Source organism: Sitophilus oryzae, unplaced genomic scaffold (assembly GCF_002938485.1).
Source record: "Sitophilus oryzae breed Bouriz unplaced genomic scaffold, Soryzae_2.0 scaffold_179_pilon_pilon, whole genome shotgun sequence".
Classification (NCBI taxonomy): domain Eukaryota; kingdom Metazoa; phylum Arthropoda; class Insecta; order Coleoptera; family Curculionidae; genus Sitophilus; species Sitophilus oryzae.
In genome coordinates this window covers 9,402,038-9,429,603 of record NW_022146501.1, presented here as the reverse complement: position 1 = coordinate 9,429,603, position 27,566 = coordinate 9,402,038, and the positions used below count along the sequence as shown (strand labels likewise).

Genomic DNA, 27,566 nt, shown 5'->3' with positions numbered 1-27,566 from the left:
CGGATCACAATGCGATCGTTCGTTTAAAGAGTTGTGAGAATTGATTCATTGTTTACAATACGATTCGTTCAATTGAATCGTGGTCAGCACGGATCCATAAGATTTAAACGATGAGCCGTAAAAAAGAGTCGTGAGAATTGAATCGGATCACAATGCGATCGTTCGTTTAAAGAGTTGTGAGAATTGATTCATTGTTTACAATACGATTCGTGCAATTGAATCGTGGCCAGCACGGATCCATAACATTTGAACGATGAGCCGTAAAAAAGAGTCGTGAGAATTGAATCGGATCACAATGCGATCGTTCGTTTAAAGAGTTGTGAGAATTGATTCATTGTTTACAATACGATTCGTTCAATTGAATCGTGGCCAGCACGGATCCATAACATTTGAACGATGAGCCGTAAAAAAGAGTCGTGAGAATTGAATCGGATCACAATGCGATCGTTCGTTTAAAGAGTGGTGAGAATTGATTCATTGTTTACAATACGATTCGTTCAATTGAATCGTGGCCAGCACGGATCCATAACATTTGAACGATGAGCCGTAAAAAAGAGTCGTGAGTGAATCGGATCACAATGCGTAATGCGATCGTTCGTTTAAAGAGTTGTGAGAATTGATTCATTGTTTACAATACGATTCGTTCAATTGAATCGTGGCCAGCACGGATCCATAACATTTGAACGATGAGCCGTAAAAAGAGTCGTGAGAATTGAATCGGATCACAATGCGATCGTTCGTTTAAAGAGTTGTGAGAATTGATTCATTGTTTACAATACGATTCGTTCAATTGAATCGTGGCCAGCACGGATCCATAACATTTGAACGATGAGCCGTAAAAAAGAGTCGAGAATTGAATCGGATCACAATGCGATCGTTCGTTTAAAGAGTTGTGAGAATTGATTCATTGTTTACAATACGATTCGTTCAATTGAATCGTGGCCAGCACGGATCCATAACATTTGAACGATGAGCCGTAAAAAAGAGTCGTGAGAATTGAATCGGATCACAATGCGATCGTTCGTTTAAAGAGTTGTGAGAATTGATTCATTGTTTACAATACGATTCGTTCAATTGAATCGTGGCCAGCACGGATCCAAAACATTTGAACGATGAGCCGTAAAAAAGAGTCGTGAGAATTGAATCGGATCACATTGCGATCGTTCGTTTAAAGAGTTGTGAGAATTGATTCATTGTTTACAATACGATTCGTTCAATTGAATCGTGGCCAGCACGGATCCATAAGATTTAAACGATGAGCCGTAAACAAGAGTCGTCGGAATTGAATCGGATCACAATGCTATCGTTCGTTTCTGCGGCGCGGCGGTGGTATAAGCATAGATATAGTAAGGCACCAATATTTAGTCTTGAATAAAAGCCCTAAACAAAATTCATGGGCATAAAATGCAAGCGATAAGAAAGTTATTTACAAGAAAAATAACTTATTTATGCTGTACTTAGTACGGGAGTATCTGTAAGGTATTTAATTTTCACGTTAATATTTTTGTTAAAATAATATTACAGACTATAAACCATTTAAATGTCGGACTAAAAGACGAAATCGTTTTTTTATGCTTAACTCCATATAAATATTGTTGGCCTCTGCTCAATATGATAAAAAAAACGGCGTCAGCGATGGTTATAAAATGAAGATCGCTGTCATTTTATATGTAAAATTATATGGGGAATGTCATCGATGTTCATTTCCAAGCCAACTGGACGCCGTTTTTTTTTCGGAATTAAAATATGGCTCTAAAAATATTAAATTTGTATTAAGAAGTCTTAATAAATAGTAGGTAAATATGCATTGGATTGATAATTTAATATTATTGGTAAAATAATCAATCCAATTACGCCAGTGTCATAAAGTGTTGAAAAACAAATGAAAGAACTGTATATTTATTTTTCTGGTCCCTTAAGTAATTGTCCGACCAAATTATAGCCTGTGGGGCCAGTTACGATTCTTGTTTTTATGAAACGTAAATTGTGCTTGGGATTCGTTCAAATGAACGAATCATAAGAGTCGATTCAATATGAGAAATTGAATCGTGTGATTCGATTCACTAAAAAGAATTGTAATGCCCATCACTACTTTTACTCCCAGCACTCGTAAATAAGTTTCACTTCAAAAAATAACGTATGGTCGAAAAAACGGCGTCTAGTTGGCTGGGAAATGACGATAAATCATAAAAATAAATTTACATATAAAATTGCGACATTGTTTTCTACACTGCTTTTTCTATTGATGTACTCCTATATACATACGTACTAGAGTAAATACTTTTATTTTATTTTTGCGGTAAAAAATTCAACGAAAATATAGCTACATACATAGCTATGTAATTTCGCCGATATAATCGTACATTACGTTGAAGGTCGCTATAAATAGTATTAAATTTATTTTTATTTTATCGACAGTATAACGTACATTTTTTACATGAATATAAAATGGAATTGCACTAAGGTAAACAAGGAGAAATGTTTTAGATATGCGTTATTAAAATATATTAAATACCGTATATACTCTGTTTCTTTTTCCCAGGTAAGATTTCGACAGACGATGACAGAAGAAATACAGATGACGTCCCATACCAATCTAATTATTTTACTAAAAAAAGTTTCTAATATTTTTTAAGTTAACTATGGATGGGTTTAAATATAAATCCGTCATACGTCGTCTCTTGTTGTTTTTAACCAGTTTTATTGGTTTATTTCAAAAATGACAGATCATATTTCATTTTATTGGTTTGACGGAACGATGGACGACAAACGGACGCCGATCCGTATGAACTCGCCTTTAGATTTTTGAGGCTTGTCAAAGTCTTGCCAAATTATAGGTTATAATCATAGACAAACAAATAAAAAGAGACTGGTAAATTAAATGGCAAAGAGAGGGACAACGTTCCCGTAGCGCTACTCAGAACGTAAAATTTCGTTCTATTTATGTTGATTTGCGCATTGCGTCTATTGGGCCCACTATCTCATTCTAATATAACAAGAGAGAAAGAAGCAGCCATATAAAACGTAATTTCTAAATAGAAATTAGAACAATCGCCTTTCATTTTCGTCATCATGACAACCAAGATGACAACATCATTACAATTCGTCATGTTTGTTAATTTTTCTTTTGGTGAATTACCTTTTTTTTCTAAACTCTCCATTTTATTGACTTATGAATATGGATAGGGAACAAATTCCTTTGTTCCATATAGGTATTTATATTTTGTTACTTATAATTTTAGGTTATACTATTTGTTATTTTATTTGCTGCAGGAGCCAGTATCATCTATTTTCTATATGTACTGGTGCCCCCTTTCTCGGATAGATATGTTAAAGACACCCGGTAAAATAAAAGTAAGTAGTTATATTTATCATTTTATTAAGAAACAAGTAGAAGTAGTAGTGTCAAAAATATTTCGAACCTCTCTTAACATAACAAATTAATACAATTAATTTTTTGGGTAGGTAGTTTATAGCTAGTAACCAGAAACTTTATTAATATACCTATTTTACTTTTGTTTTAGGATTAAAACTGGACTTGGAAATGGTTCAGGATCATGATTCTCGTAAAGACTCCTTTGCTTGGATATTCACTTTGTTATTGCAATTAGGCAGTTTTTTCGAAAATGAGATTTTTAATGCCTTAAAAAAATTGGCCGATCGTTTCCTGCAACAGTCAGTTCTTCTGCAGTTAAAATTAGTAGGTGGGTGGAATAAACACTGTTATTTTTTGTTATTATATTATAAAAAGTTTATTTATTTTTATGTATAAATAAATATGTTTATAAAACAGTACAATTTTTGCTTTTTTTATAATTTCCCTTATAATAGTAGTATTCTTTCGTTCTGAAAGAAACTGCAAATTTTCACTTAAACTGATTTATTCCCGACACCACGTTCCCTTTACGTGGTATAGGGGAATAAAACAGATTTAAGTGAAAAATTCAGTTTCAGAATGAAAGAATACTACTAATAATAACTAATTTAAATTTTCCGTCAGCCAGAATGTGCGATAATGTCTTACGATACGTTTTATACCTATCTCTTTCTTTTTCATATAAAGCACACATAATAAAGAAAGATAGCAATAAAGACGTACGTCCTGCCATGGTCCTGCTAATTGGTTTTAGAGTTGCGCTACGGGAACGCGGTCCCACTCTTTACCATGAGATTTGTCAGTCTCTTTTTATTTGTTTGTCTTTGGTTATAATTTTGTGTCACAACTTATGCCAAATATGATGCATTTTAATTCGAGTTATTACGTGTATTTTGTGTCTTTTGAAGTCAAGTGGAGGAAAAATCGAGGGAAAATTAACTGTAGACCCAGAGTACAGGTTTATAGTTAATACTCGCTGCCCTGGCAGTTAGTCTTATACACCAATAAAGTTACCATCAATAAAGTTTTTATACCATCTCGTCGTAGATAAGTGCATCTCATATATGGTACAAAGATCGTACTAAACATATATAGGTACCTACTACTGGAGTAGCTGTAAAATATCGACATCACACGATCGGTAAATAATGGATTTTAGTACTGCAGAAAAATAATGTCAAAAGGTACTGGTTTAAAAAATTAAGATTAAAGTTAATTAATCAAAATTTAAGGTATACAATTTGGTAAGTGTTATTATTAATAAAAATAGTTTGTTTTATTTATTCCTGTGAAGTATTACAAATTTGTATTTGTACATACACACATACAAGTTATATTGATAAATATAAGAATAAATGCGGGAAGTTTCTTGAAGCTTGAAAGTAAGAAATATCTAGTTCTTTTTATATTTTTTTGGTATGTGGTGTTTTGTTCTTGTTTGTTTTGTATTAACACACACCGCTTTCTTTTAAATAAATAACTCGATTACATTTTTCAGTTTTATACAGTTTTTTTTCACAATATTTTGAAGTAATCACTTATCAGTCAAATTTTAAATATATTAATTTCCTGTTATGCGTTCCAATTGTACCAACTTATTTCTTTGTAAAATAAAATAAACTACTTTGAAATTAAAATGACAGACACATCTGTCACTGTCAAGGGTCTTGTCGTTGGACAGACTATAGTTTTATAAAGTAACTATTTTTAAAAAAGTTTCTCTAAATCCGTTTTCATAATACCACTTTACTTTACACCACAAACCTTGGAAAATACTTTTACCTGCACGAAAAACAGGCATCTTAAAATTTTGATTTATTTTAAAGCTTTATATATTATGTTTTAGTGGATGCAATGTAGCTAAATTGTTTGACTTTTTTAGTATCTCTTTTTAGGGTCGAAATACACGACTTTGGCTATTCTCTGCTATTTTATCTGTGTTATTCTTATGTCACCCTAATAGGTCAAATGGTCACACTAGTATTGATTAGCCTAAAATAGCTCTATCTATTTTGGACTCTTTAAGGGTGTGTGTTCAATACGATGAAAAATATTTCATAGAATTTTTCTAATACCAGATAGACTTTTTAAAATCTATTTCACTAATGGTTTGCTTTGATAAATATTTTGATGTTTCGAATTATGTGAAGGACACAATCTTTACATTTTCTTTACTGACAGTTAGTTATTCAGAAAAAAAATGATTATAGCTTTCTACTGTTTTATCATATCATTCAGAACAGATTGATTATGCCTCTGTATCTATACATATTACATAATATATTTGTTGTTATCAAATAAACTAATATTTGTACATGGACAACAATAACGGCTGTTAAGCATTTGGTGCTGTAAGACTCGGTCGGCGTCGAGCATTTAATTGTAAAAATGATCTTGCTGAGGGGTAGTAATGCGATGTCGCCCTGTGGAGCGTTTCAGCAGCATTCGAACAATTGATGCTAGGTGCTTTTTATACATTTGACAAAAATGCACAAACACTGCTGCAAATATCCCAAATTTAGAAATAACTAGTGTGACTACTTCGTTTCAATCGAAGTAGAAAGAATCGGCCTACAAATGTGGTTGTTTATTCAAAACATTTATTTTTAACTTTAATAAAATGATATATCTGTATATATATTTTTTCCTTTTTATATTTTTCTCTTTTAGGGGGGGGGGGGCTTAGTTTAACATTTTTAAGTTTCGTCATACGTGTTTTTTTGTGAAAAACCTGTGCTCGGACGTTGAGACTTGGACGAAAAGATATATCTTTTAAACTCTTTTTCTGATTTTATAAAGGTCCTAAATCTACGCCCATCACTGTCAAATCTTGAAAAATAGATTATATTAAGTTTCTGGTCAAATGAAACTGTAAATAAAGAAACGGTTTGTTTACATTTTTCTTGTATATGTTGGGATAATAAATGAAAACTAAAAAATTTTTTGCTCTAACATGTCACAAACAGACATTAAATATAGTTTATTTCTACCATACAAGTACATTCTAAGCTATTCCTAAAGGTACAAACATGTTCCCATTTTTCATGAATGAATTTGAATTATAGTAGTTTTCAGGAGGATCTTCATCATACGTGTCACTGCTCGAATAGTCTTCTTGTTGAAGGGGAGAATGCATTGCAGCAAATCTTTTTCTTAAGACTTGCATCATATCATGAACTTCCGGCGTTCTTGGGAGTTTCAGTTGAATAGTTGATGGCCTTAGCTGAAATTCAACAAAAAATAATTGTTAATTTTGAATGAACAACAAATAAGGATAGCAAGATACAAACCTTGACACTACCAAGATCTTGAGTTGTTATCCTTTTCTGTGGAGTACTTGCAACAAAATCTTCAGTATTAAATTTTAAAAAATCACTAGGAGGCAAAGGTGGAGGTTCAGGAATGTTAATTTTCTCATCATCACTTATTACATCAGAAAACTCACTTCTTGGCAAGCTAGTACTCGAAAGATCATTAATTCTCTTATTCAAACTATCTCTGCTTGAATTACTATCATTTATGTAGTGTTTTATGCCTCTGTACACTTTCCTACAATGCTTACAACATTTTTGACGCCTATTCTTTCTTTTCTTTATAGATTTTCGGGTTTCTTCATCAGAAATGGAACTAAAACTGCTATACCAAGAGTCACTTTCACTGGACGAGTCACTTTTTCTTCTAGTTATATTCAAAGTACGTCTATTACTAGTAATGATAACTGGGTTTACTATGACTCGATAGTTAGGAAACAAGCTTTTTGGAAGTTTTATCAAAAGTTTTGAGATAAATTTACGTTTATGGGGCGCTTCAAACTGACTGAACTTTATATAAAGTTTTCTAAAAATGTTTTCGAATTTCATCGCTAATTGTTCATTGATAACATTGACATTGGTTGTCAAAGTCAGTTGTTATAGTTAGTTTGACAAGCATTTACTGTTTAATATACTTTTATGTAAGTTGTCTGTTTTCAAAGTTGCAAAACATTCTTCAACCACTTCTTCTCAGAGCTGGCAGAAAACTTAAAAGTCTTTTTTTGATTTCATTAATTTTATTATTTATTTATTTATTTTATAAAGAGTAGATTTTCTTTTAAATATTATATTATGAAAGTGGATTACATGATTTATGTTGTTTGAAGGATTTATTCAAATATTTGTTATTTATTGAACCATTTCTTGGATTTAATGATTATTTTTATTTTATATAATCAAGAAATAATTACCCGTATCTGTATAGGTAAATTGTATTTACCGTTATTGTTATAGGTTATGGTTTATTTAGTATATTATTATTTATTTTTAAAATTAAATGTGGTTTAAAATTGTTTGATTTGCTTTTTGGCTTTTGGTTCCCTAAAATGTTATTTTCGTATACAGGGCCAATCAAAATCACAATAACAATGACCATATTTCAAAAATCTTTTTTATCTTTTTTTAAAAAACATTCACTAGAAATAATTTTTTGAATATAATGTAATATTAACATATATTTTTTTTTTGTTTCAGGTAAGCAGTATACTCAAAACATGTTTCTTCTGAATCATAGGCAGATGCAGTAAGTTATTTTAGTTTTTAAGTTAGTCAGCAAAACAATAAATTATCAAAAGTAGTATTACATATTTACCATGCTCATGTGCCCTTAGGATTTTCTTAGCAATCCATAGTTGTTGCTATTATTCATTTCACTTTAATATAGACTTAAATAATTTTACTATTAGTAAACAATCGAGAAACTCAGTATTTTTACTTGTGAACCAATGGCAATATTCGAGCATTTTCTCAAATGAGTATTTTTTCCATTATTAGGAACATTAATTTTGTTCTTGCGCTATTTCTGCCAATTTTGGCATTTTTTTTAAATGGAACACCCTGTATATTATTAGGAAGTTCATCAAAGTTTTTAATACAAAATATTTACTGATGTCTGTTTACTTTTAACAATTTAAAATGTCAATATTCCATGGGTATATTGATAAATGAGGTCTAAATTATAAAAAAATATTTTTTCTACGAAAACTTGAAGGGATAGGTAAAAAATTGTATAATACAATTTGGTAGACAATTAAATTGAGCATCTGACTCTCCTAAAGTATACAGGGTGTTTCATTTAAATTAAACAAGTTATTGCCGTTTAAAGCTAGAAATTATTTAAAATAAATTATTAGACACTCTGTATGAGGTAGTATTATTTTTATTATTGCAACACAATAAATATTCAGTAAATAAGTATTTAGTATTAAAAACTTTGATACCCTTGGAGAAATGAAGTCTTTCTTCTTTTTGAATTTTTACTGTATTTTGACAAAAGCCTAAATATTTCAAAAACGGTAAGATTAAAATGCGGTAAACCTTAATCAAATTTACCTTTATTTTAATCATAGAAACTAAAAATTTAATAATATACAGAGTATTCCATTTAAAAAAATACAACTTTGATTTTTTATTTATTTGGGACACTCTGTATCTTGTAAAGATGTTTTTAAATTGTAGCTCTTAAATAGTCCTTCAACGAACCCAAAACTTACAATTTGCAAAAATCTAATCGTTTAACTACAATACTCCGTGTCGTATGTTGTCTAGCTGGAAAAATGTGGTAATGAAAATGTGCTTTTAATTTTAGGATACCTTGTCAAATAACGCAAGAAAAAGTCGGAATTTTAATTGTTTCTAAGCAGCATATTATTAGGCGCTTTAATGCACAATTTTGCTCTAATTTAATCATAATTTTTGAAGATCCCAAAGGTAGGGATCGAATTTGAATCACCCTGTATATGGTTACTGTCTTACCTTTTATTATTCATATACCCCCTAGGGCGTCTTTATTTACTTACTATAATAGTTTACTGTTTACTGTTACCCTTGTTTAAAAGCCGTTACTATTATAGTAGTTCTCTCTATCTCAAGTCAAAAAATTGGCGCCGGGAGGCACGTATAGCCGTCCATACTAAAATATGTTAATAAAAAGTTGGTAGGCAGTTTTTTAGTTTCAAAGTAAAGGAGTTTTTCCAATTTTTTCCAATCTCAAAAACTGCGACTTTGACTGATTTTGATGTTATTACAAATTTTGTTGCAAATATTATTCCTAATCTTAAATTGAAAACCGCGTTTCGCTAGCTACTATTATTTTGGAGTTACGAATTTTTAAACCCCCACCCTCACCAAAATCTAATGGCCAGATTCTCGGGTGCCACAGTATTTTTGTGTTAAATTTGGTTAAAATGGGTTTAGCGGTTTTTGAGTTATCGTGTTACAGACAGACGGACAGACAGATAGACATACCGACACCATGAAAATATTTTGTATTTAGGTCGTTCATGACCCAAATAACTCATTTTGAGTGAAATTAAAAAAACTTTTTTTTTGCTCATCTTAATAGCCTACCATACCTGTTGGCATGGTCGGCTAAAAATAAATTCTTTCTTCTTGAGAAATGAATTAAAAAAAATCACAGTCCTTTACAAAGATGCAACCAGGGGGGCATTGAAAATGATGAATAAAAACGTAAAAATATGATTAGTGTTAATATGAGTGTATTACATACATATTATGTTTAAATAACGAACTTAACAAAAAACAACAGATTTAAAGATTCACTGAAAAAGTAGTAATGTTAACATTAAATAAAACATTATCAATAATAATTATGCGATCGCACCTATCCGAATAAAACAAGCAAGCAAAAAAACCTCGAAAAACAAAACAACATACAAAACATCAGGTTAACATGATGACAGATCATGATCAATGATCAGATAAGAATTCTTACGCAAAGTTACACTTTACGATATATTTTTTTAACTGTTAAAGGCAAACCCCATTTAAACACAAAACTTTTTAATACCTACTACTGTATCTAAAAGACTTTTTTTTAAATTACTAAATTCTTAGCCACGCTTCTGTTTTTCTTGGCTGTTGTACGTCACGTCACAGATTAACAGGCCCACGTTTGCACCACAAGGCGATGCTGCAGACCACTAGGTAGACCGGTCGTAGAAATTTATGTTATACAACTTGTAGTCAATCTACACAAATATTATCAAAAACTTTTTTTCTTTTAAAATGTGTTCAGATTTTGTAAAAATGATAAGTCAAAATCTCAAAACTTAAATTTGACATGAGTTTCTTAGTTTTTAACTAATATAGTGGCGAATTACAAAAATTCCTTTTCAATGAAAATTAATGAGTTAAATAAAATAATTTAATAAATTACTAGCTTTTTCTCGCGACTACGTTCGCGTTACACCTTGAATCGTTCATGCATTGATTTAAATGATTTTTTACTTCTTTATAGAGAGCTAGTGAGCATAGATGTTTTTTATTTTTCATCTTTTTTTTTATTTATTAAGAGCATTAATACTCTCTTTATAGGTTATTTTTTATTCTTTGAAGGATAATTGAGGAATATATATTTCGTTATGATGTCACTAAATAAACCCTTGTATAAAATTTTATACTGTCTGGTTTATAATGTTATAATATTGCATTTTCGTACAGCAAACTTTTATTCCCTATTCTACTCCCTAAGGGTATAAATTTCATAAATTCGCTTTACCTTTGTGCCAATTTTTATGTGTATAATCCAGAGGTCACCAAGTTTTATATAAATTTTTACTAACTTTACCCATTGGTTGATGAATTTCAAAAAATTTCTTCTAAGTCTTTTTGTAGGATTTCATTCTTCTAGACCAAAATAGTAAGGAATTTTCATACGACAAACTGTTCCGAGATAATTTTACTCTCTAGAGGACGAATTTCCCCTAAAACCAATCAGGAAAAATCCAAAACCTACCGTTATAGGAGGTATAAGATGATTAAACTTATATAATGACAACTACTTATCGGATAACAAATTAATTACTACTGTCAGCTAGTTCAGCTACTGTCTAGGTAGAATATACCTAGAGTACTGGCTACACCTACCTATGATGTAGGTAGATTAAAGCTTATTTTTGACGTTACCTCTCACTTCGGTGTCAAGCTGATTTTTTGGGATGGAAGTACAATTACATGATATGTGGACCCTATTCCGAAAGTAGTACAAAATTAGACTGGGTAAAAGGGCACTATCATCAAAAATCGATATATTAATAGTTCTCACCGTATAGAAAAAACAAATACTTATTTTTTGATCCAGTACACAATAAAGTCTTCGTAGGGTAGGTACTTTTTAATTATTTACAAAAAACATTTCCATTAGCGCTTATGACCAAAAAAAAGGAATTTAAACATGAATAATCATTTCAATCATGCGAAAATTTGGTTTAAAAATAGATTTTTTTAATATAACTTTCATTTAACGAAAAACGAAGGCCTAAATGAGAAAAAGAAACAATTTAAAAGTTTCGCTTATGTCTTGACAAGGTATCAAAGCAAACCCCATATTTTTTGCTTTTAAACTAATAAAGATATATCAATAAACAATTAGCGATGTAATGGTTTTTGCGGGCGCTGGCCGACTGCCGCCGCTGCGCCGAGATTTCCTATACCTTGTATATATGACGTCATGGTGTGGCAAATGTAGCATTTTAATTCGATTTGGGCTCCCTTATATAGGATAACAGAAACATTTTCAATGTTAAAACTTGACCCGAAACAAATCAAAAATTACGATAGCACATTCCATCGGACCGAAGACCAAACAAATAATTTCGGTTTCATTGACCTTTTGACATCGACTGACCGCAGTACCTACGTTCCCTCGGTTGGCAGGTGACCTACACGTCGACGGCACTTCATTCAACATTCTTGAGGGCCGGCCGTCCTGGGCCACCTGTATAGCACACGGCACACGCAACAAGAAGAATCACCTGATTTTAAAAGCTAGAGGTCGCATATGGTGTAAAAATCCGGTTGTATTCTTTTTATGGTATTTTTTTTGGACAAAAAAGTTATAAATTATAGAAGTAATTAAATCATAAAACATGGATTTACAGGAAAGCCACTCACACGAGACAGTTTATAAATTATAATTCTAGTCATTCCGAATCTACAATAACATAGTGTGGTAAACGATCAGAGGAATATATCGGCTATTTTATCTCAAAACTTCTGATAAAACTTCCAAGAAACTAGTTTTCAAACTATCGAGTCATAATAAACCCAGTTATCATCACTGCCAATCGACGTACTTTGAATATAACTAGAAGATTGACTCATCCAGTGAAAGTGATTCTTGGTATAGCAGTTTTAGTTCTATTTCAAATGAAGAAAACCGAAAATCTATAAAGAAAAGATGGAATGGGCGACAAAAATGTTGTAAGCATTGTAAAAAAGCTTACAGAGGCATAAAGCATTATATAAATGATAGTAATTCAAGCGGAAATAGTTTGAATAAGAGATTTGATCATCTTTCAAGTACTAGTTCGCCAAAAAGTGAGTTTTCTGATAAAATAATTGATGATGAGGAGCAAATTAACATTCCTGAACCTCCACCTTTGCCTCAAGGCGATTGAATCGATCGTACTTGCTTTAACCTATCAGGATATAACGATATGCTTGGCAGTCATTGATATCTCAGTGAGGCTACAATTTCTTAAGTCGATCCTCTTTTTTAGTAAGATTGAACTTACTGAAACGGATGCAAACATAAAATCATTTGACATAGATCACGTTTATTTTCAGTGTTTCATGCAAGCTCTACTTAAAACATGCTTGAATCTAGATCCTAATCCGCAACCATTTATTTCACATTATTTGCAGGGAAATTTCATCCATATTATATTCGATTCCAAACCAGCTTCACTCAAGTCAATCTCAGAAAAAGTGGGATTGATTTGAAGGTAGCACAAGTAGGCTTTAAAAGTCAGTCGTACACGTTTATATCAGTATTTGAAGCCAGTTTCAGATATTCAAGCGCGTTTGTAACACACGAAATAAATGCTTTGTTTGAAATACTTGTAAAATTTTAAACAAAGCAATAATTCTCGAAGGATTTATTTGAATTTATTTTGAATTTTTTTATTTATGATTTTTTTTAATTTTTGTTGAATTTTTATTGAATTATGCCAAAAACTGACGTTTATGTTTTATAAATAATTTAAAGAATTATTCAGACTGAAGTTATTATGAATTATGGATACAGAAACAAATAAACATTAAACCTGTATCAATTGATAAAATACTATAAATCTTTAAATAAAAAAAGAATTGTGAACCATTTTTTATAATTTAGTGCAATGTTATCATCCATTAGTCTGCTGCTGGACGAAGGCCATCCTAGTTTGCTTCCACAACTCCTTATCTCGAGCAATTTGCATCCAGTTACCGTGGATACGTCTCGTGGATAAGTCGTCATGCTATCTGCTTGGAGGACGGTCTCTGCTCCTGAATGCATCATGTCTTGGTCTCCCTTCTATAATTTTCTTTTTCCACCGATTATCGTTTAGCAATGTGCCTTGCTCAATTCCATTTTATAGTTGTAATTTTTTTATGGCATCCGTGACTTTTGTTCCTGGGTCTCCATTCTATAATTTGTTTCTTGGTCTCCAATTCGTTCAATTCTATCTGTTTGCACATGTATTGGAGCAAATTATTGAATAATTTTGGAAAGATGTGTGTCGCCTTGGCGAACGCCACGTGTAAATTAGTATCTTCATGAAGCCTGACACGAGATGTAGCATTCTTCATAGGTATAGGTGTTTAATGATTGTACCGTATGTAGCGATGATATATACGAGAGTCAACTAGCGATTTTAACACTTTTTGTTGGTTGATGGTATCGAAAGCATTTTCATGTATAAAATAATCATATCATCATCATCATCATCTTCGGCTTATTCAACCATTCCCAATTATGGTTAGGTTGCAGAGATAACTCAAGTTATCCCTGGTAATTTCCTATTATCATGGTTCCATCTCAGGTTCGGTCTTCCTCTAGGTCTTTTAATTTCTCGTGGGTGCTGTAATTTTTGTGGTCCATCTATTGTCCTTCTTGTCGTTCACTTAAGGGATTTGATTCTGTGGATGACATCTATTATCTGGATCTTTGGTCGTATCCACTCTATTCTTTTACGGTTTTTCCTGGTTATTCCCAGCATATTTCGAATTTTTATTGAATTATGCCGAAAACTGACGTTTATGATTTATAAATAATTTAAAGAATTATTCAGACTTAAGTTATTATGAATTATGGATACAGAAACAAATAAACATTAAACCTGTATCAATTGATAAAATACTATAAATCTTTAAATAAAAAAAGAATTGTGAACCATTTTTTATAATTTAGTGCAATGCTATCATCCATTAGTCTGCTGCTGGACGAAGGCCACCCTAGTTTGCTTTCACAACTCCCTATCTCGAGCAATTTGCATCCAGTTACCGTGGATACGTCTCGTGGATAAGTCGTCATGCTATCTGGTTGGAGGACGGTCTCTGCTCCTGAATGCATCATCTCTTGGTCTCCATTCTATAATTTTCTTCTTCCACCGATTATCGTTTAGCAATGCGCCTTGCTCAATTCCATTTTAAAGTTGTAATTTTTTCTATGGCATCCGTGACTTTTGTTCTGTCTCGTACTTCGATATTCGGTAGTTTGTCAGTGATAGTTCCAACATTGATCTTTGCATTGCTCTTTGTGTTATTCTGATTTTGCTTGCTGTTTTCTTGGTTTAGGGTCTCCGACACTATACGTCAGAATATGTAGTACACATTGACTGAATTCCTTTCTCTTTAAACATATCGGAAGGTCTCCTTTGAAATGTATTTCAGTGGATCATAGGCGGCCTAAGTCAGTCCTATTTGACTGTTGAGCTCGCATGTTTGGTTACCGGAGTTTATATGTATTTTGTGACCCAAGCAGTTATTTTTTCAGTTCGATATTGGTTAATATATCCCACCGCAAATTACTAGGTTTCTCATCACTTTTTGAGAAGTTGATTTTTAGTCCCATTTGTTCAGAGGTTGCATTTAATTTTGGTAACATTTTTTGACTTCATTTATTATTATTTATTATTTTATTACTTATTTATTTTTTTCAAGTTTTCAATCAAGTTTTTCCTATTTATATTTTTACCCAATTCTTTCCATTCTATCTGTTTGCACATGTATTGGAGCAAATTATTGAATAATTTTGGAAAGATGTGTGTCGCCTTGGCGAACGCCACGTGTAAATTAGTATCTTCGTGAAGCCTAACACGAGATGTAGCATTCTTCATAGGTATAGGTGTTTAATGATTGTACCGTATGTAGCGATGATCTATACGAGAGTCAACTAGGGATTTTAACACTTTTTGTTGGTTGATAGTATCGAAAGCATTTTCATGTATAAAATAATCATATCATCATCATCATCATCATCTTCGGCTTATTCAACCATTTCCAATTATGGTTAGGTTGTAGAGATAACTCAAGTTATCCCTGGTAATTTCCTAATATCATGGTTAGTCTAGGTCTTTTAATTCCTCGAGGGTGTTGTAATTTTTGTGGTCCATCTATTGTCGTTCTTGTCATTCACTTAAGGGATTTGATTCTGTGGATGACATCTATTGTCTGGATCTTTGGTCGTATCCACTCTATTCTTTTACGGTCTTTCCTGGTTATTCCCAGCATATTTCGTTCCATTGAGCGTTGTGCGATCTGCAGTTTTCTTATGATGTCCGTTTTAAATGTCCAGGTTTCTCTCTCTCATGCATAGGTCATGACTGGTAGTACACATATTCATATACAATCTCTGATATTTTTAATAAATACAACGGTGACAATTTAAAATTTTTCTGTTTACAGCTGATTTATATTAAGTTTGATACATTCGTCTCTTTTTATTCTTTGTCTGACTAGATACTCTTATCGACAGATTAGTTTTTTATGTAATTTTATTTTTAAATTCGATTCAAAGCACTGACAGCCGTCGAAGTAAAATTTCGCCTAAATTAATTGATAAAAAATGCACATCATTACTATTCATCATGTAACATTGTATAAAGAGAGAAAAAAATGCAAGTTCATTACTATTCACTGCCGTTAATTTACATAGAAAAAAACAATTCATTTTCGATCTCAAGTCATCATTACAAATAATATCTCACACTTTTTGTTTTAATTCTATTTTCCCGGTAAGTAATTATGAAGTTATCCTTTGTATCTATTCGCTTTGTATATACAACAATGCAACACGTTAATTTTGTACGGGACAAGTCATCCTTGTAATAAACAAATTTGTACAATGTCGCGCTATTGAGCGTTACATTAGTTGTTTTTATAATTAGCGTAGCATACATGTTATGTCCAATAAGATAAATGATAGATAGTTGTATTAAACCATTTTGCTATTTTTGAAAAATATACACATTGTTATTTAATAATTTTCAGACTTATACTATACAGGGTGGTCCGAATTGTATACGGAAAACTTCGGCAGCATGTAAAAATAAGTAAAAAAGTTCGCATAAATGTATATCCTAAAATGCTTAATTGCGGAGATGCATGGTATAGAATTTCATTATTATTTCGAATTTTTCCAAATAATGTTTGAACTAACGTCGATGTTTGGATGAAATTTGGTGTCTGGGAGTTTTTTGACATGAGTAACTTGGGATGTTGATGTCAATATGATTCCTATATGATTCCACCTACACAATTTTATCTAGTTTGAAGAGTAATAACTTTTCTTCCGTACCTGTATAAGAAACTACAGAGTAAAAAATATACATTTCCGCCGTTTTTTACGTAAAAAATGTCTCTTGGTAAAAATCGCTACGAATAATGGTTCTCGAGATCATTGACATAAATTAAACAAACAAACCTTGTGCCAAAGGTTCAATAGAAACTGTTTTATTATGAAGAAAAATTTATGATTAATTAAAAAAAATAAAAAGTTCCCAAATGTATTGACTGTTTCAATCCTAAATATCTTGAGAACGGTTGCATGTAGCGATTTTTACCAAGAGACTTTTTTGATGTAGAAAATGACGTAAATGTATATTTTTACATTCAGTAGCTTAATACAGGTATGAACGAAAAGTTATCACTATTTAAAACAGTTAAAACATCTACGTGGCGCCTCCTAGAAGTAGTTGAGTTATATTGACATCGAAATGCTTATGTCAAAAAACAACCGAAAAAAAAATCAAAATAAAAATGAGACATCTTACACCCTGTATCTCGGAACGAACTTTTTTACTTATTTTTATCAGCAAAATATGCTGCCGATGTTTCCCGAATACAGTTCGGACCACCCTGTATACAGTTTTAAATCGATTTTATATGCTATTTGTGGTTGATTTTAACCACTGTTTTACCATAACATTTAAATTCATTTTAATTTTTATAGAGAGTACACAAAGTACAGGGTGGGGTCAAATTCGACGCTTTTAAATGGAAACACCCTTTTCTATAGGAGATAGACAAAAACTAATATCGGTGTCTGGAGCTCAATTTTTGTCAAAAGCATGATGGTGGAAACCGCATATCGATATCTGTTACCGTTTGGGAGTTACGGGTGTTTTTTAAACATGCATTTTTTTAAATCGCTGTAACTTTTGCTATGTAAAATTTTATGGTTAACGAAAAGATACATTCCAAAGCACCTTTTACGCAGAATTTAATGGTTTTAAGGCTAATTTTTTAAAATTAATAATTTAAGAATTATCAAATAGAAAATTTTGATTTTTGTATGGGACACCCTGTATATTTTTTAATTTATTGAAAAAGAATTTAAAATTACCTTTCCAAAAAATATAACACACTTGATATTTTGCTCGATTCCTCTTCGAGATATAGAGTATATAAAAATTCGCCCGCTTTAAATAAGTAGGCTTTGAACGGCACCGGCTGTAATACAAAAACATTCTAGCTGTGAGCATCAATTAAAACAAAAATAATATTTGCAATGAGAGATACAGAATTTTATAACAATTTAAAATATATTTAACCAACATCAACATATTTAAACTATATCTAATAACAATAAAAATAAGTAGCAAACCAAGACATGAGATTTTGTTACAGGTGTTCGACATATCGACCGTCTTCTGTTATGGGCAGACGGGGCAGTTTTTGAACATTTCTCGCGGTATTCATTAACTCAGTGGGGGTGAAAGATACCCTCTCATAACTGCTAAGTATTTCTAATTTTTGTCTAAATTATACCGAAAAATAAGGAACATTTATTCTTCTGCAAATATATCAATATGATTAGATCCATGGGCACTAAGTCAGGCGACCTCGACGGCCCACGGCTGGGATCTTGGTTAGCTATTCAATTATTCTTGAAATTGGCTGCAAAAATTTTCTGATAACTTCAGCGTTCAGAGGCGGTGCGTCGTCTTGCTGGAAAAATATGTTTTCGAGTTCCATTAAGGGCATATCATCAATAAGGGGTCCAAAGCCTACTATTTAAAAGTGGCGAACTTTTACAAATTCTGTATTTTGAAGGGGGTTATAACAAAATATCAAATGTGCTATATTTTTGGAAAGGTAATTTTAAATTCTTTTCAGTCAATTAAAAATATAGAGGGTGTCCCAAATAAAAAATCAATTTTTCTGTTGATAACTCTTAAATTATTAATTTTAAAAAAATTATACTTAAACCATTAAATTCTACGTAAAAAGGTGCTTTGGAAATGTTTTCATAGAAATTCAAAATTTTCCATAGTAAAAAAGTTACAGCGATTTGTTAAAAATGCACATTTTTGAAAAACACCCCGTAACTCCGAAACGGTAACAGATATTGATGTGCGGTTTTCACCATCACGTTTTTGATGAAAATTAAGCTCCAGACACCGATATTAGTTTTCGTCTATCTCCTATAGAAAAGAGTGTTTCCATTTAAAAGCGTCGAATTTGACCCACCCTGTACATTTTTAAAACCTGTTATGAATAATCCTGTAAAGAATATCATACCAAAAATTACAGGAAATAATTGAATTTTTGAAATGTTTTTCAAGCAAACAGTGTAGTTAATAAGTGGCGATTATTCAATTTCTCAGAATAAAAATGAACAGACCAAATAGTACTAATATATAATAGTACTATATCTCTCTGATGATAATGTAAACTTACACAGTTTCTTTTTTTCGCCCGTAGTTTTGGAAGAGCTTCACAGTACAATTAATACCATCAAAAATAAATCCTCATCTGGGACCGATGGGCTAACTTTAAAAATGTTTTCGAATCTGCCAGAAAGCACTCTGAATCACCTAACCTAACTACTTTAATAAACATGTCATTCCTAAATGGTATTTTTTCCAAAATGTCTTAAGACGGCAATAATCATTCCTCTGCATAAAGGGGAGACAAAGATCAAGCTTCTAACTATCGCCAAATTGCACTCCTTCCAATGCTACCTAAGGTCATAGAAAGTTTGGTTAAAAGAAGGCTGGTATCTGTTCTGTTTAAGTACAAAATACTTACTGAACATCAATTTGGATTTCTAAGCAACAAGTCCACAAATGACGCTATGTTTTCCCTCCTTAATAAAGTTTACTCCAGTCTAAATAACCATCATTCTACAGCAACAATTTTCTTTGATTTTTCTAGGGCGTTCGACTGTGTAAATCATAAGATCCTAATTAATAAACTGCAGCACTATGGGTTCAGGGGAAAATCTCTCGAGTGGTTTAAGTCATATCTGAGCAACAGAAGTCACTTGTGAGGGCGGATACCACGTTGTCTTCTAGCAAGCCAATAGAATGTGGAGTACCTCAAGGCTCAGTTCTAGGCCCTATTTTGTTTCTTCTTTTTATTAACGACATTGCTAACATAAACATCAGTGGTAAAATATGCCTTTTTGTGGATGACGCTAGCTTCACTTGGAGCGACAAGGACGTCACGGCACTTCATAGGATTATATCAAATGACTTAATCACTATTAAATCTTGGTGCCATGCCAATCTCCTAAGCCTCAACATTTCTAAAACTAAAGCTTTGTCCTATAAAAACTCTCTGCAGCCTTTTGTACTTAACAACACCACCACTGACGTTGTAAAATCTGTAAAATTCTTAGGGCTTGTTGTAGACAATTCTCTAAAATCAGACATGCATATCGGACTGCATTTGTCAAAAAAATTCGGCTCTGCCTGTTTTGCATTAAGATCTGTTTCTAAGGAGCTTAACCTGCCAGTGACTAGAACTGTTTATTTTGCACTTTTTGAGTCGCATCTCAGATATGCCCTTCCATTCTGGGGTACGTGTTGTGCGACTCAATTTGACCGTATTTTCAAGCTCCAGAGGAGAGCTGTTCGATATTCACTGGGACTAAACAGCAGAACTCATTGCCAGGACTTTTTTAAAAAATTAAAAATATTAACTCTTCCTTCCTTATTTATATTTGAATCCGTTTGCCTAAAACGTAAGCATGTATCAGCTTCTCAAGAAAGGCCATCTCACACTTATCTACTCAGAAACGTCGAGCAAGATCTTTATCTACCTAAAAAAGAGGAAGAGAAGAAACCCTCAGAGTTAAAAGTTCAATATTATACAACTCGAAAAAAATGCACAATCACCTGCCATTTGAACTCAAATCCATAACATCATTTTCTTCATTTCGCAAAGCATTGAAATCTTATTTACTAGACAAGGCTTTCTACGCCGTAAATGACTTATATTTTGATAATCGAATTTGATCTTGTAAACACTGGTCTAATATTTGCTATTACTAAACTATTACTATGTTTACTATAAACTTACTAAATATTTTGAATCTTGTTTTTATTTTTTTTATTCTTTGACATTGTAAACATTTATAAATGTTTATTTTATACAATAAGCCTGATAATGTAATTTGTATACTTGTTTTGTATTCTCTTTCGTTTGTTTGTTTGTTTGTTTGTTCGTTTGTTTACTTTACCTTTGTCTACAAATTATAATTTATTTTTGACAATAAAAGCATTTATTTATTTTTTTATTTATTTAGTCATTCAAAAACTCTCTTATCTATTATTTTTTAACTCATATTTATTAGACATTGATTGAGGTTAATAGCTGAAAAAATATTACGAAAAAAAGTAATTATTGTTTTGCAGTTTGGTCGATTATTATTATCGATCGGTGGGAAAACCGCAAAATAAATTGTCGGCATCGTCCAATGTTTAAATAATTTATAATTGTTTTTATTTCCTTGGTTTCAACGCGACGGTAATCGAATCAACTAGATTGTTGACGAATAGCGTGATATAGAGTGATTTAAAAGGTTAGAAATTAAATATAATTCTTAACTTTTTTAATTTCCTAGATAGTCTGTAATTTTTTAATTTAAAAGTTAATTAAACAAATTTTAATTAATGAAATTTTCTCAGTAATTTTCTAAAGTAAGCATTAATCATTTTTGTAATAATTGTTTCTTTCTCTGTGATTTTTCGATATATTTTTAACAATTCTGCCTGATTAGCACAGAACGTGCATATCATGCATGTATTGTAATCCCAAACATTTTCCGATGCACGTGATCATCTTGTGCGATTTTTGGCAAAATTGTTAAAATTTGTTGTATAATTTAAGATACCGTGCAGCTCTTCATTTTACTTTATAGAGCAAATGATTTTAACAGATATTTTATTTAGACTAAAACTGCAAACATTAGACCGAATTTTATTATCGCTGGTCATATTGCGCCGTGTTCAGCAATGTTGTCCTTTATTATTTGACAATTATCCTAATGAAATTTTGAAATTGAAATTTATGTGTCAGTCATCATTTTGTATAATATCGTGTTATTGAATTTTTGTGAGTAATTCTCGTTTTATTACCTATTTTCGTAGTCTTTTTTTTAAATTGCACTTTTAAGCATAAACAGTTCTCCTAAAAACTAAATTTTTGAGTTTTTGTACTGCATTTCTTGAAAATGTGTGTTGAAAATATGCCGAAGCATATAAACAGTAGAAGCAAAGAGCTTGTAGCTTCCCTGATAAACTATTTTGAACGAGAACGTGACAATAAGGAATCCTTTATTACTTTTGACTGCAGTCAGAGAAGTTTGATTGATAAGCACATTAAACCACTTTCAAAGTTAATTTTTATTAACTTCTGTGATTATTAGTTTGTGCATTAATAGCGCCATAAACTAATTTCGATTTTAAAAATAGTTACTGACTGTAACTAGAAAATTGCCATGGCGACACCAGCCATCTTTATTGCCATTTTATTGAAAAATCGCTTTTTATTCAAAATCTGAGCTACATAGATAGGTATAGGAAACCCTAATATGGTTTGAAAGAGCATTTGAATCTGCTTCGATTGATTTAAAAAAATACGGGGTGTTGTATTTGAAATAACAAAGTTTTTATATAAAATAAATATTTAAAATAGACCAGCAATTTTTGATACCCCTGTACACATTTAAGGAAGCAATCAAATTTTTTGATAAAGTTTATTTCTCTGGCTTAAAAGTCAACACAAGAATTTGTTCTGAAAAGCAATGTACAGGGTGTTAATAATCTATTCCATTGTAGCATGCATTTTTAAATATCTTTAAATATTTCAAAAACCAAAGATTTTAAACATATTTAACCCTTATAATAAATGCCTTTTTTATGGGCCCAAGAATCCAAAAATGAAATAAAATACCGGGTGTTCCATAAGAAAAAAATATAACTTTGCTATGGATTATGGATCTTAGTTCTGAAACACACTGTACATTTCAAAATAATTTTAAATTGTGCACATTGCCTCCCCACATATACCCATAAAATATTTTGTCTCTACATCTTTCCGTTTTCGTATAATCAACCGAGGTGAATGAGGTGGGCCACCCTGTATAATGATAGCGATCTTCATTTCATAGCTATCGCTGACATCGTTTTTTTATCACATTGTATTAATTCGCCGCAAAAAAATACTTAAATGATCTAATATTATCATTCACGTTATTCAAGTTTCTATATATATTATACGCTAATTATAAAAACAATTATTGTAATGGTCAATAACGCGACATTGTACAAATTTGTTTGTTATCAAGGATGGCTTGTCCCATACAAAATTAACGTGTTGTATTATTGTCATATACAAAGCCGATGGTTACAATGGAAAAATAATAAATACTACCGAGAAAATAGAATTGAAACAAAATGTTAAAAGAGTTAAAAAGTATTGGAATAAAAATATCGTGGAACTCTTTATTTCTTATTAATCACATTTTAATATTGTCGGTGTTAAAATAATTACAGATACCAAAAAATAATGTGGGTCTAATGATCCTAGCGGTATAGCAATGTGCGGATAACGTCACGTCTGTTGTGATTTGATTTCTATGATCAATTAAGAAATCACCATTTAAAGTGATTCATTTAGTATTTTATTTTTTAATCCGTTCTGTAAGGTCGATGGACTTGTTTGTAAATAGAGATTAGTTTATAATAATAAATAGTAAATAGTAGGATTGAATTAGTGGCAAACAGTAAATATTAAAATTAGAATTAAAGTAAAATTAATTCTTAGTCAAAATGTATCAAGCAAAATCTTGTGTTTGGAGTTTTAGAATTGAAAAAGGACGTTTTACTTCAATTGATGGAATTTATTATGGAATTATAGAATAAGTTATATGATTGTACAGGGTTCGTCGAAGAAATCAACAGACGAGGCAAAGTTCTTTCGAAATAATTTTTTTCATACTTTATCATAGAAACGTGCAATTTATGAGAAGTTGAATGTCAAACATATTTCGTGTGTTTATCGTTGGAAATATTGTTCATGTAAAATGTAAAGTTCACATAAGTATTATAGCACATAATTTCGATGCTTAATTTCATCACGATTGCTGATAGTTGTAGTGAAACCCCTCAAGAAATAACCAACAGTATACCGGGTGCATCTCAAAAGTGGCTCACCCCTATAACTTTTTTATTTTTTTCAGGTAAAAAATCGAGATTTGGTATATTGATATATGACATAAATGAGGATTGACTGACGTATTCAATTGTTTTCTGTCACTTCTTGTTTCACCGGAAATTACTACAACTTTTGATTTTTAAATGGTACCCTCGGTGTTTTGTTGCTTTATTCGATAGAAAATGACACTCTGAACAAAATGACATATCATATGTCAGCTTTTGACATTTTCGAATATAGTTTATTGGAAATTGCAACATACGATTCATAACGATAATTTAACTCGAAATAGCAAGTGTGTGGTACCAAATTATTCGTAAAAAAATGCTTTTTCCAAATATGCTAATGAGCCACCCTCGTTCCATTTGAAAAACTTGAGATATTATTAAAATACGATTTGGGCATCTTTTAACCGGCCAGGACAAGACATGAATAACATTAGACGATCAAATCTATTTTTCCAAGGCTCCTTGATTAAAAATTAATGTTTTTAACACAGTCATGGCACTCTAGATTGAAATTTAAAATTTAATTTTGTTTTTAGCAAAAATGTCAAAAGTTCTATTCAGAATGTCATTTTCTATCGAATAAAGTAAAAAAATACCGAGGGAGCCATTTAAAAATCAAAAGTTGTAGTCATTTCCGCTGAAACAGGAAGTGGCCGAAAATAATTGAATACCATCAATCAATCCTAATTTGTCATATACTAACAAGCCACTTTTGAGACGTACCCGGTATATACAGGGTGAGTCTGGTCGTAATCGTCTACTACTAATGTAGTTATTCTCTGTTGAACCACCGTTGTTACCTTGTTGTGATTTGAGAACTCGTACCACCAGTTTGGTATTTTGACTGCTACCACTTATATTGGGAAGTTTATTTATTTTTTATAATTAAACACTTTTACTGATTGGTTATTATTTTTTAATTTTAAATTATTAATACAAAATACAAAATTTTAACGAACAAAAATTCAGAAATCTTATGTCTATAAAATATATATTTTTTTGAATTTGCTATTATTGGACTACTAAATTTGGTGGCAGCGGTAGGATACAACAGTATTAAATAAATGCAAATACTTTTAAGGGTAGTATATTTCGACTCCAGAAACACGATTATGAGTTTTTTTTCGCAAAATCATGAAAATTTGGAATTTTTTGAAAAAAAAAAATGAAATTTTTTTAGTTTTTAGTTAAAAACATAATTTCTTGATAAGATGGCAACATAGGTGTAGACTAAATTTACAAGACAGAAAACCCAGAAAAGATCCAGTGGTTCTCAAAATTTAAGCAATTTTTTTAATTTAATTTCCAAAGTAATTTTACTTCTCGTTATTTTGGAGTTATTCGAAAAACGGCAAAGAGAAAATAATTATGTTTGTTTTATCTAGATCTACCAGCCCTGTAAATATTTGCAATTATTTAAGACTCAGCCTGTATAATACTTGTATCAAATATTTTGCCGGCTATTTTGCCTTCAAGCTTCAATATATTATGAGAAAGTGTGCAATATATTTTATGAATTACATCATAGGAAAAACATCTCATAAACATCAATATATGTAATTTAAAAAAGGCGTCCATTGATCCCACAGAGACCTGGTTTGTAAATACAAAAGCCAAAGCAATAAGACTCTAAGTCTCGGTCTCGATATTTAATATGACAAAGCATGGCTTTTGTGTCAATATATGTGTTGGAAAGTCTCATACCGCTGTCATACACAGCTCAATCAGTACCAGCTGATTATATTCGTACACGTGGTAGCAATAAGAGCACTATTTTTTTTTCGATCGTTTCTTTAACGATGTTTCGTTGTAGCTTAGAATTCGACTTTTTACATAATATAAGATAATTAATCTTGGTAGATACGTATTTCCGTGCTAATGATCGTAAATCAACAGGCTGGTTATGAAGAGGCTGTGACACTACTTACAAAAAAAATCAAATATGTAATATGTAGCCAATTTTCACGATAACCGACTGTATCTGACAAGAACAGCTAAATTGGGACAGCCTGTACAAGGGCTCAATATTTGGCAGTTTGTGTACAAAACAATACTACACCTAAATTTAGAAAATATCCAACAGGGCTTTCAAGTTGCTTGATCTCGAAAAGAAATAGTGGTACTAAGTGTAGGTACTTTTAAAAAAATAGAGCATGAATGAGACGTTGTTCATGAGACGTAGGTCACTTAAACAATAAATTGAACAAATTGAATAATTAGGGGTATAAATGGTGCGTAAATAATTTTAGGAGCTTTTTATTTCTATTTTTAAGCGACCGGACCCCTGCGTTTATTCAATAGTGTCAGCTATATTCTTATAGCTGTTTTATTATTTTTTTATATACCAAGGAAGGTGTTTATATTATGATGTATGTATACAGTGTTCCTTTTTAATAAATTATCTAGTGATTCCGTAGGCAAAACTCTCATGGCCTCCTCTCCATCTACACACAAAATTTTACTTGATACGTTTTGACTGGTCAGGTAAGACAGATTTCATACATAGAAAACAAAAAAAACATCTTGAAAATAAAAATCAATTAATTCTATTGTAAATTTATTCCATAAGTAGTCTGCGATTTTAAGGATAGTTTCTATATTATGTGTGCTTTATATAAATCATTGTACTTTACTTTGATGTGTATTTTAATGGTCTAGTGTTTTATTTAACTATTCTAACGCCAATGGTTCCAAACTTACTCAATAATTCCAAATACAATTGTATTGATTGGGTTTTTTTTAGACAACCTTAAACAAATAATAATAGATTAGTCATTAGCAATACAATAAATAATAAGTGGTACTGATTTATATTCGGCTTGTGTGTTTAAAATCGGTGCTTTCTCGATGAAAGTATTTTTCGCAATATTTTATTTCAATTCATATGCACCGTGCAAGCGCAATATATTACTTTAAAGTAACCATAAAAATCGCTGTAAAATACTACCAGTAGTTAATTACAAAAACACATTTACTGACTTGTTGTGAATGTATTTTGATTTTACGGAATTTTTTAATTTTTCTTTGGTCATGGTGCAATAGGAAATGACACCATAAGAAAATAGTAAGAAATATTTCTGAAACTTGTTCTAAACTGTCTTTAAGGATTTTTTTTTCTACATAATCATTAGAACAGCATATTACAATAGAGTTTATAATAGTATAGTCTGTCCAACAACAAGACCCTTGACAATGATAGATGTGTCTGTCATTTTAATTTCAAAGTAGTTTATTTTATTTTACAAAGAAATAAGTTGGTACAACTGGAACGCATAACTGGAAATTGATATATTTAAAATTTGGCTGATAAGTGATTACTTCAAAATATTGTGAAAAAAAAACTGTATAAAACTGAAAAAATGTAATCGTTATTTTATTTAAAAAAAAACGGTATCTGTTAATACAAAACAAACAAGAACA

General features: G+C 31.3%; 2 protein-coding genes across 5 annotated transcripts in view; one reads left to right on the top strand and one right to left on the bottom strand.

The window, feature by feature from the left end:
• The window catches only part of LOC115882868, a 451,933-nt gene that overhangs the window by 168,580 nt on the left and 255,787 nt on the right, over positions 1-27,566 (top strand). The gene's annotated exons all lie outside the window — the stretch shown is intronic.
• Positions 6,327-7,271, bottom strand: LOC115882867. The gene is made up of 2 exons (XM_030901114.1): positions 6,667-7,271; positions 6,327-6,599 (listed from the first exon to the last, which is right to left on the bottom strand). The coding sequence occupies exons 1-2, from the start codon at positions 7,234-7,236 to the stop codon at positions 6,381-6,383; spliced, it is 789 nt and encodes a 262-aa protein (XP_030756974.1). The 5' UTR covers positions 7,237-7,271; the 3' UTR covers positions 6,327-6,380.